The 20,477-nt window shown below is 56.9% G+C and overlaps 1 protein-coding gene and 1 pseudogene across 1 annotated transcript; one reads left to right on the forward strand and one right to left on the reverse strand.

Moving 5' to 3' along the window:
• Window positions 1-4: 4 nt before the first annotated feature.
• Window positions 5-6,794, reverse strand: LOC138756776 (branched-chain alpha-ketoacid dehydrogenase kinase-like; annotated as a pseudogene).
• kat8 (K(lysine) acetyltransferase 8) lies at window positions 6,503-19,265 on the forward strand. The gene is made up of 11 exons (XM_069926944.1): window positions 6,503-6,803; window positions 9,555-9,629; window positions 10,311-10,486; window positions 11,451-11,504; window positions 11,956-12,120; window positions 14,905-14,994; window positions 15,659-15,799; window positions 16,403-16,496; window positions 17,139-17,289; window positions 18,571-18,725; window positions 18,874-19,265. Exons 1-11 carry the CDS (start codon window positions 6,548-6,550, stop codon window positions 18,936-18,938), a joined length of 1,422 nt encoding a protein of 473 aa, XP_069783045.1. The 5' UTR covers window positions 6,503-6,547; the 3' UTR covers window positions 18,939-19,265.
• The last annotated feature ends 1,212 nt before the right edge of the window (window positions 19,266-20,477 follow it).

Genomic DNA, 20,477 nt, shown 5'->3' on the forward strand with positions numbered 1-20,477 from the left:
TGAGGTGGTGTGTCGCCAGCATTCGCATCCCCAGTCTCGATGTGAGGGTCTTGTCAGGAAAGTCTTGATGATCGTCTCATCCTTGGGGTTGTGGAGAGACAAGGCCCAGGTGTCAGTCCCCTGGAGACACGTTCCAACCGCATTCACCCCAGGAGTACTGCACTCCCTCCAGTGACGTGTTCCTGCCTGTGATCCCGACCTCAGATTGTTCCTCCCTGACCATATGCGCTTCCCCTGAAGATGTGTTATTGCCCATGTTGCCACCCCGGGTGAACAGCGCTTCCCCTGGAGACATGTTCCTGCCCGTCTCCCCACCCTGGGCATACTGCGTTCCCCCAGCAATGTATTCCCACCCTAGATGGTCTGTGCTCCACCAGCGAGGTGTTCCCTCTGGCGTTCCTGCCCTGGACAGTCTGCGCTCCCCCAGAGACACCTTCCTCCCTGGACGGTCTGCACTTCCCCAAGACGGGTTCCTCAATGCACGGTCTGCGCTCCCCCGGAGACGCGTTCTTCCCTGGATGGTCTGTGCACCCCCGGAGACATGTTCCTGCCCTGGGTGGTCTGCATTTCCCTGGAGAAATGTTCCTGTTCGTGTTTGTCCCCAGACATACCGCACTCTCCTGGATGCCTTCCCTCCACAGAAATCACTAACCCAGAAACTCATTCCTGCCTGCATTCCCCCTCCATGCAGCATGCGGATTCCCCTCAGACGCTCGCCACCCTCACCTTGATGTACTTGCGGCTCTCACGGAAGCCCTCAGCGAGCATGGTGACAACGTCCTTGTGGTCATCAAGGAGCTGTTGCAGGAGGCGACAGTACTGCCCCTCCGTCTCGCTGTCTTTGATCTGTGGGCGGGGAGGGGGGGGGATGGGACACGCAGCAGGGGTCTGCTGTTAAACATTCTCCAGCATTGGGGAGGGAGGAGGACGAGTGGGGGGGGGGGGCAGAACAGGGAGTAGTGGAGAGTGGGCTGTGGGGGGGAGAGTGGGGGCTGCGGGGGGAGCGCGGGGGCCGGGGGGGGAGCGCGGGGCCGGGGGGGGAGCGCGGGGGCCGGGGGGGGAGCGCGGGGGCCGGGGGGGGAGCGCGGGGGCCGGGGGGGGAGCGCGGGGGCCGGGGGGGAGCGCGGGGCGGGGGGGAGCGCGGGGGCCGGGGGGGGAGCGCGGGGGCGGGGGGGGAGCGCGGGGGCCGGGGGGGGAGCGCGGGGGCCGGGGGGGGAGCGCGGGGGCCGGGGGGGGAGCGCGGGGGCCGGGGGGGGAGCGCGGGGGCCGGGGGGGGAGCGCGGGGGCCGGGGGGGGGAGCGCGGGGGCCGGGGGGGAGCGCGGGGGCCGGGGGGGGAGGCGGGGGCCGGGGGGGGGGAGCGCGGGGGCCGGGGGGGAGCGGGGGGCCGGGGGGGGAGCGCGGGGGCCGGGGGGGGGAGCGCGGGGGCCGGGGGGGGGAGCGCGGGGGCCGGGGGGGGGGAGCGCGGGGGCCGGGGGGGGGAGCGCGGGGGCCGGGGGGGGGAGCGCGGGGGCCGGGGGGGGAGCGCGGGGGCCGGGGGGGAGCGGGGGCCGGGGGGGAGCGCGGGGGCCGGGGGGGAGCGCGGGGGCCGGGGGGGGGGGGAGCGCGGGGGCCGGGGGGGAGCGCGGGGGCCGGGGGGGGAGCGCGGGGGCCGGGGGGGAGCGCGGGGGCCGGGGGGAGCGCGGGGGCCGGGGGAGCGCGGGGGCCGGGGGGAGCGCGGGGGCCGGGGGCAGCGCGGGGGCCGGGGGGAGAGCGCGGGGGGACGGGGAGCGGGGGGACGGGGAGCGGGGGGGACGGGGAGGACGGGGAGCGGGGGGACGGGGAGCGGGGGGGACGGGGAGCGGGGGGGACGGGGAGCGGGGGGGACGGGGAGCGGGGGGACGGGGAGCGGGGGGACGGGGAGCGGGGGGACGGGGAGCGGGGGGGACGGGGAGCGGGGGGGACGGGGAGCGGGGGGGACGGGGAGCGGGGGGGACGGGGAGCGGGGGGGACGGGGAGCGGGGGGACGGGGAGCGGGGGGACGGGGAGCGGGGGGGACGGGGAGCGGGGGGGACGGGGAGCGGGGGGGACGGGGAGCGGGGGGGACGGGGAGCGGGGGGGACGGGGAGCGGGGGGGACGGGGAGCGGGGGGGACGGGGAGCGGGGGAGGTGGAAGCAGAGGTGTGGATACTCACCGGCTGGAACTCACTCAGCTTCTGGAAAGCCCTGATGTACAGTTCGTGCTGAGGGCGAGATGGGGTTGGGGTGGGAAGAGGTGAAGCCGGCGGCAGCACAGGTGAAAGGTTTCCCGCACCACAAAGGCAAATTAGCCCATCTCCTCCATGCTGCCCCTCTTGATCCTGGCCCCTTTCCCCTCTGAATGCTACGCGCACCAGTCTCACCTTTGCCAGGGTACTTTGATCCTTGGACAGGACTGGGTTGTGGGTGGGCCAGCATTGCCCCTCTGGTCAGTATCCCTGTCTGTTGGTGAGCCAGGGCAGCCTCCTCTGCCCATGGTAGCCTCGGGCTCTAGGATCCCAGGCCTGTGTCCCCGGCCTAGCACGCCAAGCCTCAATATCTACAAACCCATGCCTCGGGCCTCTCACACCCTTGAGGCTCCAGTACCCTTCCCACCCCACTGACTTCTAGGCCTGCTCCTGAAGCCTCAATCCCCATGGCCAAGATTCAGGCTCAGCCTTGCCCAGATCTGTTCTCCCACCCTCCTTCGCCTGCTTTTTCCCCCTCCCCTCCCCACACCCCAGGCCAGGGGCCCCCCCACTCCCCTAGGCTTGCTCTCTTCCTCCCTCACCCAGGCCTGCTCTCCCACTCACAACTCTCTGCCCCCATATCTGCAGGCTAACTAGCACCCTCACACTTACCACCTGGAGGATGGTCGGGTTACAGCCCAGGATGAATGGGAGGTTGCGGATGGACTTGATGCGATGGGCAATGCGGACCGGCAGCTCCTTCAGCAGGTAGCGACAGCTCTTCTGTTGTGGGGGTGGGGGGGGGGGGGGGGGGAAGGGGAGGAGGGGTTTAAATTTGGTCCCCGTTCCTACAGACCCAGACATCCCTCCCCCCATCATCACCTTCAACACCATCCTGTCCCCTCTTTTTCTTAATCACTCATTTATCACCACACCCCTCCTCCATCTCCTCCCCTTGTCCCATCATCCCCCCTCACTTCACCTACCCCCTCGCCTCCCCTGCCCTCCTGCTCATTCCCTCCTTGCATGTCCCCTTTGTACTCCTTTCAGCCCCTCCGTACCTCACCTCCTCCTTCACTTGCTCCCTTCCCCCCCATGTCTTCCCCACTGCCCCTCCCCTCGCAAACATCCCCCACCCCTCAAAACTCCCTCTGCTCTCTCCCTCCACATCCCTCTTTTGTGTACCCCCCTTCTAACCTCAATAATTCTCTGGTCACACTGAATATTCATCCCTCCTCTCTCTCTTCAACCTCACACATTTCACAAACGTGCACTTCATTCCTCGCTCCCCTGCCCCACCCTCTCCCAGGTACCTACAAGTAAATGGGATCCATCCGGGGATTTTCCAGCGTAGAGCATCGTGGTAGGAGTCAGACGCACAGAGGCCTGTGGGGAGAGAGGCACAGCGGGGAAGATCCCATCAAGGTTGGGACACACCTTGGGAACGGTGGGGAGTGTCGATGGATGGAGGGATCTTGGGGTACAAGGGAGGGATATGGTGAATGGAGGGGAGTGTCGAGAGATGGAGGGGCCTCGGGGTATGAGGGTGGGTCACGATGAATGGTGGGGAGTGTTGAGAGATGGAGGGACCTCGGGGTATGAGGGTGGGTCACGATGAACAGTGGGGATGGATGAGGGATATCGGGTAGGAGGGTGGGACACAGTGAATGGCAGAGAATGTCAGAGACGAACGGACCTAGGGGTATTAGGGTGCAACACAGGGAGTATCAGAGACGGACAGACCTCAGGGTACGAGGGTGGGATGCGGGGAGTGTCAGAGATGTCGGATGGAGGGATCTCGGGTTAAGAAGGTAGGACACTCTCCATCAGGTCTGCCCTTCCATTCCATCACAGCCAATTTATTGACCATTTCTACCCCATTCTCCTGCCTTCTCCCCCCAACCTTCAATTCCTATCCTGATCAAGAACCTCTCAACCTCTGCCTTCTTTTTACCCAATGATTTGGCCTCCACAGCTCTCCATGACAAGGAATTCCTACAAATTCCTCCTCCTCTCCTTTCCAAAGGGACTTTTTTTGAAAATTTATTTGGAGGCTATGCCCTCTGGTCCAGACACCCCCTCCAGAGGATACACCCTCCCCACATCCACTCTACGCAAATGTGATGGGATATTTGGAGATGTATTTGGGAGATAAATTGGTAAAATTAGAGTAGGTTACATACATACACACACTTTAAAACAGATCTTATTTGAAATACTGAAGAATTCATATTCAGTGACTTTACAGAAACTATGGAGAATGCTATGCACATTTCACAAGTAGGTGCAAATTGAAATGATGTCATGAAATGAATAGAACATTGTCTTGGAAGAACAACCAGAGTCAGGTTGTCTGTTTTGGACCTTTTTGCAAGGCTTTTGACCTCTTTGCAAAGTGCTCTCAAAGGCCATTGAGAGGTTTGTTTACCTAAAACAACAGATGGGAGCAGAAGACCAACTCCTATTGTTTGCTGGAGAAGGAGGGGGTTTTGCAAGTGAGAGAGAGAGAAGGACATGTGGCTGGCAGTTGGAATCTCAGAGGGAGAGAGAGACATACAGCTGAAACAAGAAAGGAGAAGCTTGTTGGAACTGAAACAGAAGCTCCAGAGCGGCAAGTTTCATCAGCAAGACACTGAGGTGACTAATGGTGGTACCTCACTTGCGGAAATCCTGGAACAACACATTTCTCTCTGAAAATCCTACGAGAAGTTTCCTGAGTGGTAAACATTTACCTTTCGAGTACCAAAGCCTGGTGAACTTTATATACATTAAATTCTGTGTACAGTATAAGAATTGCCTGCAACCAGTGAACTTAGAAGAATGAGAAGTGAGATTGAACTGTGAACCAAAGAATTTTTCGTAAATTTACACACACATCATACATGAAATTAAACACACTGAAATGTTATGACGTATACAGTAAAAGTCCGTGGTACACTATCCACACATGCTCTGGGAATTCAGGAGTCTGATAGTTTGGGGTGGGGGGGGTGGAAACTGTGTGAGTGACAATCTGAGTGCTGCAGTACCTCCTACCAGATGCATGCGGTGGGTTGCTGGAGACCACTGTCGCGAGACTTGCGCTGGGGCTGCAGACTGGCTCAAAACTAGCTGAAGGGGTGCGAGGACGTTAGAACCGGAATGCCAGGAAGTGTCGAGGGAGCCGAAAGGTTCCTGGCCGTGTCAGAGGTTCGGATCTGGATCTCGGGTTGCCAATGGATCTCTGTGTGGCTACGTCCGGGGGACTTTCTTTTGCTTCTCTTCCTCTCTAACTGTAAGAGAAGCTTAGACAGTTCCTGCCAGTGGCGATTCTGGGCGCCTTGCAGCAGACAAGAAGAAACTTCATGCAAAACGACACGGTTTTATTAATTCAACAATAAATTGAATCTTGAATTTTACCTTCTCGGCTGCGGCATCAATGGCAGTCTGGTTGTAGAATGTGCTGACTGCCTTGGAGCGTTCCTTGGTCATCTCGTGGTGGTGATGGTGGTAGTGATCGCTGGCTGAAGTGGACCTCCACCTGGCCTGGGTGGAGGGCAGAGTGGTCCATCTCCAAGCCCAGGCCCTTCTCAAGCCGCAAGCCGCCAGCATCTTGCAGCCCACCCAACTCTACACCAACCCAATTGCACTCAAACCCCCTCAAGGTTGGGAGAAACTCTCGTCAGTTTAGAGTGCAAATTCTCTTAAAGTTGGTTTATAATACAGAGCAAAACACTCTGCAGGCAAGGTTCTTCCATCATGGTCGTCAAGAGGACGCGCCTCACGGCCTGGGTCCAAGAACAGGGTCACCTGACGAGGTTCAGCACCCAATGGTCAAGGACGCCATCTTGAATGTCCCCTTACCCTTGGCGTGCTTCTGACGTCACGCGTCGCGCCGGCGGCACTCGATCGACGACCCAGTGGCGGGGTTTCGAAAGTGGAGCAGCAGGCAGAAGAGCGGGAGACCTTGGGTGAGGGGGGATTGAGGCCAATAGGCTCGCGAGAGAGAGTTTGCGGCAGATCGGTCAGGGCCTCTAGCCAATCACGAGTCGTGGAGCGTTGAGTGGCAGGACATGGGGACCACTCAGAGTAGCGAAGAGCGTCGAGCCCCGCCAATCTAGGCGGGAACCGAGGCCAGCGACGGACAAACAAGTCTTCAGCAGACAGAGGTGTGCCTTGACGAGAAGAGGACCAATCGTGGCTCCGGTCGTACTGAGTGGCAAGAGGGATGGACCAATTAGATTTGGAAATCAGGAGATTGGCAAGTTGACAGACAACCAATCGGAGGAGAGGGCGGGAGTCCCGAAATTGACTGACGTCCCGGCGCCAGTCTGACGTTGTCCCGCTAGCGTCAGGCTCCCTGCCGCGCAGGCGCCGTGCAGCGATGGCGGCGGCGGGACACCATACGCTCGCGGCGCGGAAGACCGAGGAGCGGGAGCCTGAGGCTGAGGGGGCGGCTGAAGGGGGCCGCGGTGGGGCGGTGGAGGTAAAACGGGAGCCGGGCGCTGAAGACCGGACACGGGCGGGCCTGGTCGAACCTCCCCGAACGTCGACTGCTGGCGGTGCGGCGGGCCGGGAGCCCGAAGTGGCGGTAGAAATCGGGGAGACGTACCTTTGCCGGAGGGCGGACAGCAGCTGGCGTAAGCGACGGCGTGACGTCAGGGGCGGAGTGACGCAGGGGAGGGGCAAGGCAGGGGATTATATGTGAGTGTGGGTACCGACACGGTGGTGTGGGGAGAGAGCGGGGCAGAGGGATCAGGGTGGGGACTGACACCGGGTTGTGGGGAGAGAGCGGGGCAGAGGGATCAGGGTGGGGACTGACACCGGGTTGTGGGGAGAGAGCGGGGCAGTGGGATCAGTGTGGGGACTGACATCGGGTTGTGGGGAGAGAGTGGGGCAGTGGGATCAGTGTGGGGACTGACATCGGGTTGTGAGGAGAGAGTGGGGCAGTGGGATCAGTGTGGGGACTGACATCGGGTTGTGAGGAGAGAGTGGGCAGTGGGATCAGGGTGGGGACTGACATCGGGTTGTGGGGAGAGTGGGGCAGTGGGATCAGTGTGGGGACTGACATCGGGTTGTGGGGAGAGAGTGGGGCAGTGGGATCAGTGTGGGGACTGACATCGGGTTGTGGGGAGAGAGCGGGGCAGATGGATCAGGGTGGGGACCAACATGGGGCTGTGGGGAGAGAGCGGGCAGAGGGATCAGGGTGGGGACACACCGGGTTGTGGGGAGAGAGTGTGGCAGTGGGATCAATGTGGAGACTGACATCGGGTTGTGGGGAGAGTGGGGCAGTGGGATCAGTGTGGGGACTGACATCGGGTTGTGGGGAGAGAGTGGGGCAGTGGGATCAGTGTGGGGACTGACATCGGGTTGTGGGGAGAATGGGGCAGTGGGATCAGTGTGGGAACTGACATCGGGTTGTGTGGAGAGAGTGGGGCAGTGGGATCAGTGTGGGGACTGACATCGGGTTGTGGGGAGAGAGTGGGGCAGTGGGATCAGGGTGGGGACTGACATCGGGTTGTGGGGAGAGAGCGGGGCAGAGGGATCAGGGTGGGGACTGACACCGGGTTGTGGGGAGAGAGTGTGGCAGTGGGATCAGGGTGGGGACTGACACCGGGTTGTGGGGAGAGAGCGGGGCAGAGGGATCAGGGTGGGGACTGACACCGGGTTGTGGGGAGAGAGCGGGGCAGAGGGATCAGGGTGGGGACTGACACCGGGTTGTGGGGAGAGAGCGGGGCAGTGGGATCAGTGTGGGGACTGACATCGGGTTGTGGGGAGAGAGTGGGGCAGTGGGATCAGTGTGGGGACTGACATCGGGTTGTGAGGAGAGAGTGGGGCAGTGTGATCAGTGTGGGGACTGACATCGGGTTGTGAGGAGAGAGTGGGGCAGTGGGATCAGTGTGGGGACTGACATCGGGTTGTGGGGAGAGTGGGGCAGTGGGATCAGTGTGGGGACTGACATCGGGTTGTGTGGAGAGAGTGGGGCAGTGGGATCAGGGTGGGGACTGACATCGGGTTGTGGGGAGAGAGTGGGGCAGTGGGATCAGGGTGGGGACTGACATCGGGTTGTAGGGAGAGAGTGGGGCAGTGGGATCAGTGTGGGGACTGACATCGGGTTGTGGGGAGAGTGTGGCAGTGGGATCAGTGTGGGGACTGACATCGGGTTGTGTGGAGAGAGAGGGGCAGTGGGATCAGGGTGGGGACTGACATCGGGTTGTGGGGAGAGAGCGGGGCAGAGGGATCAGGGTGGGGACTGACACCGGGTTGTGGGGAGAGAGCGGGGCAGATGGATCAGGGTGGGGACCAACATGAGGCTGTGGGGAGAGAGCGGGGCAGAGGGATCAGGGTGGGGACTGACACCGGGTTGTGGGGAGAGTGTGTGGCAGTGGGATCAATGTGGAGACTGACATCGGGTTTTGGGGAGAGTGGGGCAGTGGGATCAGTGTGGGGACTGACATCGGGTTGTGGGGAGAGAGTGGGATCAGTGTGGGGACTGACATCGGGTTGTGGGGAGAGAGCGGGGCAGATGGATCAGGGTGGGGACCAACATGGGGCTGTGGGGAGAGAGCGGGGCAGAGGGATCAGGGTGGGGACTGACACCGGGTTGTGGGGAGAGAGTGTGGCAGTGGGATCAATGTGGAGACTGACATCGGGTTGTGGGGAGAGTGGGGCAGTGGGATCAGTGTGGGGACTGACATCGGGTTGTGGGGAGAGTGGGGCAGTGGGATCAGTGTGGGGACTGACATCGGGTTGTGTGGAGAGAGTGGGGCAGTGGGATCAGTGTGGGGACTGACATCGGGTTGTGGGGAGAGAGTGGGGCAGTGGGATCAGGGTGGGGACTGACATCGTGTTGTGGGGAGAGAGCGGGGCAGAGGGATCAGGGTGGGGACTGACACCGGGTTGTGGGGAGAGAGCGGGGCAGATGGATCAGGGTGGGGTCCAACATGAGGCTGTGGGGAGAGAGCGGGGCAGAGGGATCAGGGTGGGGACTGACACCGGGTTGTGGGGAGAGAGTGTGGCAGTGGGATCAATGTGGAGACTGACATCGGGTTGTGGGGAGAGTGGGGCAGTGGGATCAGTGTGGGGACTGACATCGGGTTGTGGGGAGAGAGTGGGGCAGTGGGATCAGTGTGGGGACTGACATCGGGTTGTGGGGAGAGAGTGGGGCAGTGGGATCAGTGTGTGGACTGACATCGGGTTGTGGGGAGAGAGTGGGGCAGTGGGATCAGTGTGGGGACTGACATCGGGTTGTGGGGAGAGAGTGGGGCAGTGGGATCAGTGTGGGGAGAAATTGGTGTGGGGAGGAATCGATTCTAGACATGAGATTCTGCTGCGGTTGACCCCTGTCTTTCCCTGTGACTCCAGCTGATTCAGTTTCCCCTTCCTCACAGACTCTGCAGAGGTGATCCAATCTCGTGTGAATGAACAGGAGAACCGTGAGGAGTTTTATATCCACTATGTTGGCTGTGAGTATCTGTGGATGGATTGTTCACAGTTCCCCTCTCCTTTTCCCCTTCCCTATCACCATCTCCCTCTGCTCCCATCTTCCCTGCCCCTTTCCCCTTCCCTTCTCCCCATGCCCTCTCTCCTCCACTCCCTCTCCTCACTTCTCCCGACTCTTTCCTCTTTCCCTCTCCCCCACTCCCACTTCTCTCATCTCCCCTACTTCTTTCCCTCTTCCCCACTACTCCCATCTCCCCTGCCCCTTTCCCTATCTCTATCCCTGTCCTTTCATTTTCCCCGCCCCTTCCCCAATCCCCCACTCCCTCTCCTCCCATCTCCCTGCTCCTTCCCCATCCACCACTCCCTCTCCCTTCTCCCCATCCATTTTCCCTTCCTCTCTTCCTCGACCCCGCCCCTCTCCCACGTCCTCCTGTACCCTGACCGCACTGACTTGAGATGTGTGTTCGCTACAATACCATGTGCGTGTTTGCACGCACCTGTGAAGGTGGGTGTGTGTCTGCGTACATGGGTGTGTGTGTGAGTGTGTCCTAGTGTGCCTCCACAATCAGTGAGAGAGGACCAAGGTCTGCATCCATAGCCGTGGCTGAACCGTCACTCCCTGTTCAACCTGCCCTCTCGTGGTGAGGGAGGGAGGGAAGGAGGCCAGGTGCACAGGTCAGACTGAGCCCGTTCCTGTCTTTCAGTCAATCGCAGGCTGGATGAGTGGGTGGACAAGAATAGGCTGGCCCTCACCAAGACGGTGAAGGAGGCAGTTCAGAAGACCAGTGACCAGTACCTCAGCGAGCTGTCAGAACAACCGGAGCGCAAGATCACCCGTAACCAGAAACGCAAACACGATGAAATCAACCACATCCAGAAGGTGAGGCTGGTCCGTGGAGGGATGGGCGAGGTGCGGCACAGAGCTTCCAGTGTGGGACGAGCACAGTGCTCTTGATGTGGGAGATAGATGCGGTGTTCCTGGTGTTGGATACGGTGACGGGAAAGGTGCACAGTGTTCCCGGTGTGGGATACGGAGATGAGAACGGTGTATGGTATTCCCGATGTGGGCTACAGTGACAGAAACAGTCCACAGTGTTCCCAGTGTGGGATACGGAAACCAGGAACTGCGTGGTGTTCCCGTTGTGGGAAGCGGAGACGGGAACTGTGCATGCTGCTCCCAGTGTGGGATACGGAGACCGTGAATGGTGCACGGTGCTCCCAGTGTGGAATACGGAGACTGGGAACAGTGCACCCAATGTGGGATACAGAGACAGGAATGGTGCATGCTGCTCCCAGTGTGGGATATAGAGACCGGGAACGGTGCACGGTGCTCCCAGTGTGGGATACGGAGACAGGAACGGTGCAGGCTGCTCCCGGTGTGGAATACGGAGACTGGGAACGGTGCACGGTGCTCCCAGTGTGGGATACAGAGATGAGAACGGTGCTCCTGGTGTGGGTTTCTGAGATGAGAACTGTGCATGGTGCTCCTGGTGTGGGATACGGAGATGAGAATGGTGCATGGTGCTCCTGGTGTGGGATACGGAGATGAGAACGGTGCACGGTGCTCCTGGTGTGGGATACGGAGATGAGAACGGTCCACGGTGCTCCTGGTGTGGGATATGGAGATGAGAACGATGCACGGTGCTCCTGGTGTAGGATACAGAGATGAGAACGGTGCACGGTGTTCCTGGTGTGGGATACGGAGATGAGAACGGTGCACGGTGCTCCTGGTGTGGGATTTGGAGACAGGAACAGTGTACGGTGTGGGATTCGGAGACGGGAACGGTGTGGGATTTCCCATTTTGTCCCTTCCTCACTAACTCCTTACAATGATTCCGTTACAGACATATGCAGAGATGGATCCCACGACTGCAGCACTGGAGAAGGAACACGAGGCAGTGAGTCCCTCCCCCTCTGCATAAAGTCCCTCCCTCCTCCTCTCTCCATGTGGTCCCACTCCTCCCCCTCTCCTAACTCCATGTCAAGTATGCTCCACCCCCACTCCTTCCTGTCTCCCTCTTTGCAAGGGGGGTGCTCCATGAATGTCCCTCACCCTCCCACTCATCGTGAGGATGGAGTTCCTCCTCCCCATTCTCCTGCTGATGATGGAGTTCGCTTCTCCTGCCCCTTGGGGAATGAACCCCCTTCTTGCCCTCCCCCTCCATCTCTCCTTGTCTTCCATCTCTCCATCTACGACCCCTCCCCACTGCTCTGCTCCTCACCCATTGCTCATCCCTTCCGCTCCACTCACCTGCTCTCCCAGGCCGAACAAGACTCCTTTGCCCCTCCGTCTCCCTCACCTATCTCTCTTCGGCCTCTCACCCACCCATTCCCCCCCCCCCCTCACAGATTACCAAGGTGAAGTACGTGGACAAGATCCAGATCGGACACTACGAGATTGATGCCTGGTACTTCTCCCCGTTCCCTGATGACTACGGCAAGCAGCCCAAGCTCTGGATCTGCGAGTACTGCCTCAAGTACATGAAGTTTGAGAAGACTTTCCGAGTCCATCTGGTACGGCCGGGGTGGTGGGGGATGGAGGGTCGGGGGAGGATTCAGGGGTCCAGGGGTAGACGGAAGGTCCAAGGGGAACAGATGATCTGGGAGGATGGAGTGGTTGGGGGGTGGTGGTCCGGAGTGGGATAGAGGGCAAGGGGGAGGATGAGGCTGGGGTGGGGTGGGGGGCGAAACAAGGAAGAGGAGTGAGAGTGAGGAGGCCACATAGGGCTGGGGGAGGGACAGCAGACAGATCGGCAAAGACTGGATGGGCCCAGGGTCTGTGTTGTCCACACATTCTCTGATGCTCCAGAACAAGCTTCTCACGGCTCAGACCCTTGAAACCAGGCGCCCCCTCCAGTAATACCTCCCTCTCCTGTTGTACATGGCAGCTCTATTAAACCCTGGTGAGTCTGCACTGAGAGTTCTGGTCACCTCTTTACAGGAAGGATGTGGAAGCTACTGAGAGGGGGCAGAGGAGATTGACCAGGACGTTGCCTGGATTGGGAAACAAGTCTTTATGAGGCAAGGTTGGCAGAGCTGGGACTTTTCTCTTTGGAGTGTAGAAGGGTGAGAGGAGACTTGATAGAGGTCGACAAGATTCTGAGAGGCATCGATAGGGTGGACAGTCAGCGCCTGTTTCCCAGGGCAGGATCAGCAAATACCAGAGGACATCTGTACAAAGTGGAGGGAGGGAAGTTTAGGGGAGACGTCAGGTGTAAGTTTTTTTTTTATACAGAGAGTTGTGGGGGCTTGGAATTCCTTGCTGGGGATGGTGGTGGAGGCTGGAACATTAGGAGCATTTAAGAGACTTCGACAGGACATAGATGAAAGAAAATAGAGGGTTACGGGGTAGGGAGGGAGGGAAGGGTTAGATAGGTCAGCACGACATTGTGGGCCAAAGGTCCTGTACTGTGTATAGGATGTTCTGTTCTTTAAGGATGCCCCTCAGCTTCCTCAGAATTCTCCCAGCCTTTCCAACCCCTCCCCCCACCATTGTAACTCCAGCTGCCCCACCCCCCCAGTCCCTGGGAACCTTTTCTGGTCCCCCCCTTCCCTTTCCCAGCTCGACAACAACCTTGCGACCTGAACTGCCCACGGAAATTGCAACCTCGCTTGCATCTTGTACAGGTTGTAACAGGGCTTCCCAACTCTAGATTTTGCGGGGGATGGGGGGAGATGCTTGGGAGAGCAGGGAGTGCGGTGGTGGGGGTGGGGGGTGGTGTTCAGTGACCTGAACAGACAGGGTGTTGCTGAGTTGGGTCAGTCGCCAGCTGAGGAGAGAGAGGGACGGGGAGTGATAGAGGGAAAAGAGAGAAAGAGTGACAGAGAGATTGTGAGAGAGAGGACAGATAATGAGATATAGGGTCAGAGATAGATAGAGGTGCAGAGAGAGTCAGTGAGAGGGACAGGGAGAGCTAGAGGGAATAGAGAGAGTAAGAGTGACAGAGAGTGGAAGAGTGAGGTCAGAGAGAAAGAAGTAGGGAGAGGGACAGAGAGAGAGAGACAGAGAAAGAGAGCAAGTGAGAGGGACAGAAAGAGAGAGGATAGAGATAAGATAGAGGGAGAGAGAGAGGGAGAGAGAGTGGGTGAGAGGGACAGGGAGAGATAAAGAAATAGGAGAGAGAGAGAGTTTCCATTTTCTTCAAATTCAGTCATTGTATCTAGAGTACGACCTGATTTTTTTTAGATTTAAGAAAGAGCTAACTTGAGAAAGCCATTGAAATAATGTTGGGGAATTAGAGTCTTTCCATTGAAGTAAAATGGCTCTTCCAGCTATAGTGTTGAAAAGGCAATAACCTCATCTGCAGAAGTAGTTAAACAACCTACATCTATAACTCCAAAAAGAGCCGTTATCACTGATAGTTTTAAAAGTACCTTTCCTAAATGTTCCTAACACGGAACAGGACCAAAACATAGGAGTCAAGGAAGCCACCTCAGATTTTGCATCTATAACAAGTGGAGCTCGTATTAGGGAAGATGTGAGCTAGTTTATCTAGAGCTATTTAAAACTGTATTAAAGAATGACGTGCACAGAGTGAAGAAGTGTTAACTAGTCTCGTAATTCTTCCCCATGTATCAGGAGGTGATGTTAGTTCCGATTTCCGTGTTTGTCAAATTTTATCCATGGGCATGATTTAATATTAGAGTAGAAATAGGATCAATGAAACCCTTCTGAAAGAGACTTAACCGGAACAAAGTGTCAGGGAAATCTGGTGATTGTAACATTAGATCATTTGGAAATTTCTAATCTATGGAAATCCTTAAAAAAAATGTGTTTGGTAAATTATATTGGGTAGAAAGTTGTTCCAAATACATCAAACTATCATCAGCGATTAAATCTACAAAAGAGCTCACTCCTTTAATGTTCCAAATATGGAAGGCTCGATCAAGAGTAGATGGAATATTACCCAAGGCAAATTTCTTTTAGTCCAAAAAAATCTTCAGAATTGAAACCAAATATGTCATGAATATTTAATCATTGGATTGGAAATATACTTACTGATCTCAGATAGTCTAAAAGGTCATGCTGGTCCTAAAAAAAGAAGCTAAGGAATAATTCTGGACAAATTTCAATTCCAAATCTACCCGGAAGGGCTCAGGCCCAGAACATCGGCAATATATCTTCGTCTCCTAAAGATGCTGAATAGACCAGCTGAGTTCCTCCTGCATATCGGTGTGTTTAAAAGACTCCTAGACAAATAGAGGGTTAGGGTGAGGGAGGGGGCGACTTCGTGGGCCGATGGTCTGCACTGTGCTGGAATGCTCTCTGTTCTTTCCCCACCTGCCCCTCACCCCTAGGCTCACTGTCAACTTCGTCAGCCCCCCGGGAAGGAAATCTACCGCAAGGCCAACATCTCCGTGTACGAGGTGGATGGGCGTGATTTCAAGGTGAGGTGGTGTTGGGAATGGTGCAGGCAGAAGGGGGAGGTGGGTGTTGGCAAGCACAGCCAAGGCCCACCACGCTATCCAACCTCCTCGTCACAGACATCCACGTGAGGAATTACATTTACAAAAACTGATATAAATTACATTTCCATCAATGCACCATTTTAAAAATAGTTTTTTCAAAAGAGGTGGGGTGGGGTGGAAGGAAGACCAGAATGAGGGGACGTAGCCTCAAGATCCAGGGCAGTAGATTTAGGACGGAGAAGAGGAGGAACTGCTTTTCCCAGAGGGATGAATCTGGGATTCTCTGCCCATTGAAACAATGGAGGCCACCTCAGTAAATAGATTTAAGGCGAGGCTGGATGGATGTTTACAGAGTCGGGGAATGAAGGGATGTGTGGAAAAGGCAGGTAGGTGGAGATGAGTCCATCGTCGGATCAGCCATGATCTCATTGAATGGGGGAGCAGGCTTGACAGGACATATGGCCAACTCCCACAGCTGTTCTGATGACCACACCCGTGATAAACTCCAAACCAAATCACACACACCTTGCCTTTGGAAACCAAAAATATCTGTGGCCCCCAACCCTTCAGCTGTCTGGGGGAGGGGGGGTGGAGAGAGGGAAGGGGAGTGTCCAGTAAACTGGAGTAACCTCTGCTGTTCCAGATATACTGCCAGAATCTTTGCCTGTTGGCCAAACTCTTCTTGGACCACAAGACTCTCTACTTCGACGTGGAGCCCTTTATCTTCTACATCCTGACCGAGGTGGATCGGCAGGGCGCTCACATCGTGGGGTATTTTTCCAAGGTTCGGGAAGGGACGCTGGGAATGGGCAGACTCCTCGCTGGGTATCAGGGGGAACACAAGGCCATTCACTTGCCAGAACAGCAGAAAATGGGAGCTGGGAGGGAACCAGGATTTTTTGTGTGTGAATCGCAACAGTGCCAGTGTGCAATCCCGGGGTGGGGCACAGAGTGAAGCTCCCTCTTCCCCCGTCCCGTTACACTTCCGGGGTGGGACACAGAGCGAAGCCCCCTCTCCCCCGTCCCATTACACACTCTCGGGCCCGGTGTTGGGGTCAGAGTGAAGCTCCCTCTCCACCCCATCCCATGGGATACAGAGTGAAGCTCCCTCTCCCCCCGTTCCGTCACACATTCACGGGTGGGATACAGAGTGAAGCCCCCTCTCCCCTGTCCCGACACACACTCCTGGGGTGGGACACAGAGTGAAGCCCCCTCTCTCACATTCTGTCATGCTGTTTTGGAGGCAGGGATAAGGGTATTTAATCGTGAGGGTGGGTGCATGGTTGGATATGGATAGTTGGAGCCACTAACAGGACAGGGATCCCAGATCTCTTGGCTCACCGGGTGTCGTGTTTTCCTGGTGCCCACATTTGTCTCTTGTCCCCAGGAGAAGGAGTCGCCGGATGGCAACAATGTGGCTTGTATCCTGACCCTCCCTCCTTACCAGCGCAGAGGATACGGGAAGTTTCTCATCGCTTTCAGTAAGTGAGAACAGGTCAGGGGTACCCTGGCACCCCTCCCCATCTCTGTAAGCCCCTCTGGTCCCCTACACCCCTCGCTATCTCTATAACCCCCTCTGGTTCCCTACATCCCTCCTTGTCTCTGTAACCCCCTCCCATCCCCTACACCCTTCCGTCTCTGTAACCCCCTCCAGTCCCCTACATCCTTCCCAGTCTCTATAGCCCCCTCCCATCCCCTACACTCCTCCCCATCTCTTACACTCCTCCCCATCTCTAACCCCCTCCCATCCCCTATACCTCCCTGTCTCTAACCCCCTCCTCTGGTCCCCGACACCCCTCCCTGTCTCTATAACTCTCTCCGGTCCCCTACACCCCTCCCGGTATCTGTAACCCCCTCCGGTCCCCTAAACTCCTCCCTGTTACCCCCCCCCCTTCCGGTCCCCGACCCTCCTCCCTATTTCTGTAACCCTCTCCAGTCCCCTCCACCCTTCTGTCTCTGTGACCCCCTCTAGTCCCCTACACTCCTCGTTTCTGTAACCCTCTCCGGTCCCCTACACCCTTCCGTCCCTCCCTATCTCTGTGACCTCCCTCCCTCCCCAACACCCCTCCAGTGAGATGCTGATCCCAGGCCTGTCTGACCCCATTTCTCCCCACCCTGGTCAGGCTATGAGCTCTCGAAGTTAGAGAGCATGGTGGGGTCACCGGAAAAGCCCCTGTCCGACCTGGGCAAGCTCAGCTATCGCAGCTACTGGTCCTGGGTCTTGCTGGAGATCTTGCGCGACTTCCGTGGGACACTGTCCATCAGAGATCTGAGGTGAGCCTGGGGCACACATCCTCCCCCTACCGCCCCCACCCCCCACCTGAGCCGATGATTCAGCCCAACCCTTCCATAGTGACCACCCCCACACTCACCGTGGCCTGCCCTCATTCCTGGCACTTAAGAGGGGTTGTCTCTGACATGTTGGGATTTAAGAGCAGGGACATCTTGAGGTCCAAGGTCTGGTCTGTGGACCGGGCCCAGAATCCTCAGAAACCAGGAGGCTGAGTGCAGGGTTAATGGTCGGTTACTTCAGAGTGTGGATGAACAGAGGGACCTTTGGATCTTCCCTCAAGATCGCTGCACAGATAGGATCGTTAAGACAGCCTGTGGGATGCTGGGATTTATTAATAGTGGTTGAATTCTTGAGTCGAGACGTCACGTTACAACTCTACAAATCTCTGGTGAGACCCCAGTTGGAGAATTGTGTTAAGTTCTGGTCACCTCATTACAGGAAGGATGTGAAAGCTACTGAGAGGGGGCAGAGGAGATTCACCAGGACGTTGCAAGTCTTGTATTGCAAGGTTGACGGAGCTGGGACTTTTCTCTTTGGAACATAGAAGGATAAGAGGAGACTTGAACGAGGTCAACAAGAATCTGAGGGGCATCAATAGGCTGGACAGTCAGCGCCTGTTTCCCAGGGCGGGTTCAGCAAACACCAGAGGATGTGTGTACAAAGTGGGAGGGAGGGAAGTTTAGGAGACGTCAGGGGGAATGTTTTTTTTAAACACTGAGTGCTGTGGGGGCCTGGAATGTTTTGCCAGGTGTGGTGGAAGAGACTGGAACATTGCGAGAATTTCAGAGACCCTTAGACAGGCAGACGGATGGTAGAGGGTTACAGGGTGGGGAGGTTTAATTTTATTTTGGTGGGAATATTTAGGTTGGCACAACATTAAGGGCTGAAAGGATGTATAGTGCATGTTCTGTGTTTGGAGAAGGATCAGAGGAGGTTCACGAGGATGATGCTGGCATTGAAAGGGTTGTCATGTGAGGAAGTTTTGACGTAAATTGGCACACATTTGTACTTGAACGACTGCCGAAAATGTTGTCCAGACTCGATGTAGGGCTCGAGCCTGCAACGTTAGTCATCGAACCTTACCTGCTGGGTTTCTCCAGCATTGTGTTTTCAACGAGCCGATTGATCTCCCTCCACTGCGCTTCCTCATTGACATCTGTGATTCTGCCAGGTAGAGGTTTCAAGGCAAAGTGAAGTGGGTGAGCAGGCCAGATGGGCCCCCCTTCCCTCGCCCCTGAAGCATTAATCCTTTCCTGTCTCAGCCAGATGACCAGCATCACACAGAACGACATCATCAGCACCCTGCAATCTCTCAACATGGTGAAGTACTGGAAGGGCCAGCATGTCATCTGCGTCACCCCCAAGCTAGTGGACGAGCACCTCAAGAGTGCCCAGTACAAGAAGCCTCCCATTACAGGTAGGACCAGGACCCCTCCCCAAGTCTGGCTGGGACGGGGATAGACTCCAGACCACCCACAACCTCCGACAGATACGCCACCCCCCCCCCCCGTAGAATGTGATGTCAGGGAATTGTTTGGTGATGCTGTGTTTCCTCCCCCTCCCAGTTGACTCCATCTGCCTGAAGTGGGCTCCACCCAAACACAAGCAGCTGAAACTCTCCAAGAAGTGAGGAGCGGTCAGAGATGAGGTTATCGCTGTGCAGGATCCCCTTGCTCGGGGAAAGCCCACGGCCCCCAGGCGCCGTGGTTACCCTTACACCCAGGTCTGTGGGAGGAGGGCTGCGGACAGGGTGGCTCTCCACGAGGACTGGCTTCAAGCTCTTGCTCCATCCCCTCATTCTGATTTCCCTTCCACCGGTTTTTACACATTTCACCTTCCCCATTCCATCTTGTCTGTTGTCCCTGCTCCCCCCTTTTCCTTTTGACCCCTCCCCTTCCTCTCTGCTGCCTCCCCAAACCCACCTGCTCTGACAATAAACGGGGTCGATTTATTTAAAGTCTCGTCACCTGAGTCCAGGTCTCAATGTCCTGTAGATGCAGATTGGGGGAGAAATGGACTGGGTCACTGCTCCACAGCCATGTTGTTATCTGGGGATGGAGGCCACAGATCCCTCCACTACGCAGTAATACCTGTGAGAGGGAGTGTGTGACTGGAAAAGGAGCTTCACTGTGTCCAACCTCGGAGTGTGACGGGGAAGGGGGTGGTGGAGCTTCACTCTGTTGACTTTAAAAAAGTTTTTATTGATCCAAGCCAAACAGCAATTATTACAAAAATTTAAATACAAACTATTCAGAATGTGATGTCAGATTAAAATATGATCATCTCCATTCGTTCCTGGACACTGCCCAAGGTGCCCATATGCCCTGAGCCTTCTCCAGGGATAAATGGGTACGAGTGTCCGATGGCCAGACCAACGAGGACAACCCTTGCCCGACTCCCTCAGCCCCAGCTAAGGGGAGCAACCCCTTCAAGCATTAAGCAAAGGCTGCACTCTTGCATGTGACAGGCAGCTGGTGAGTCTGTGACCTGACCCAACTCGACAGGACACTATCATCCCACCTTTACCTGTGTGTTTTGGATGGTTATAGTTGGGGACAAGCATCACCACCTCATTCTCACCTTCCAGGGATGAGATAGAATTCCTGACCACAGGGGTTGTTGAAGTCACCAGCCCAGTGGGACCCCTATAGGGACCAGGCCTTTCGGAAGACGGGGTCTGACATAGTCACTAAACACTGATCAGACCACAGTGTAAAACCCACAACAGGAGAGGGCGTAGCTCATGTTAACCCCAAGCCACACCAACTCATTCCTCAACAGAGACCACCATGTCAAAACCAAAGTGGGTCCTTAATCCAGATGAAAAAAGAGCATTGAACAGAAACCACCAGTATACTTCGCCAACGGTCTCCCTGGCAATCAGCCAAAGCCTCCCGAACTCCTCGAAGGCCAGACTAAAGCTCGCAGGCCATTGAGACGTCACCAAAAAGTCAATGACAACAGTGTGCTGAGGTGATCAATGATGAAGCAGTGAAGCTGCTGATTGAACAGGCGACAGGAGTTCAGTAGTGAAAGCCAGAGAATTGATCCAACGGCTTAGTCAGTGATAGCTCAATGCCCAGTTGGCAGTACCCCACATGCCCACCCACCTACCTTGGTATTCCCAAAACACCCCCAGCCACCTCAGTACCCAGGTACCACCAGAACC

This window comes from Narcine bancroftii, chromosome 3 (genome assembly GCF_036971445.1).
Source record: "Narcine bancroftii isolate sNarBan1 chromosome 3, sNarBan1.hap1, whole genome shotgun sequence".
Classification (NCBI taxonomy): Eukaryota; Metazoa; Chordata; class Chondrichthyes; order Torpediniformes; family Narcinidae; genus Narcine; species Narcine bancroftii.

Bases quoted from the DNA above. Each gene is read 5' to 3' on its own strand.
- kat8 (XM_069926944.1), top strand. From the start codon at position 6,548: ATGGCGGCGGCGGGACACCATACGCTCGCGGCGCGGAAGACCGAGGAG. The intron at 14,995-15,658 runs GTGAGGTGGTGT...CTGCTGTTCCAG, and splicing joins TGGATGGGCGTGATTTCAAG to ATATACTGCCAGAATCTTTG. The intron at 17,290-18,570 runs GTGAGCCTGGGG...TTCCTGTCTCAG, and splicing joins CTGTCCATCAGAGATCTGAG to CCAGATGACCAGCATCACAC.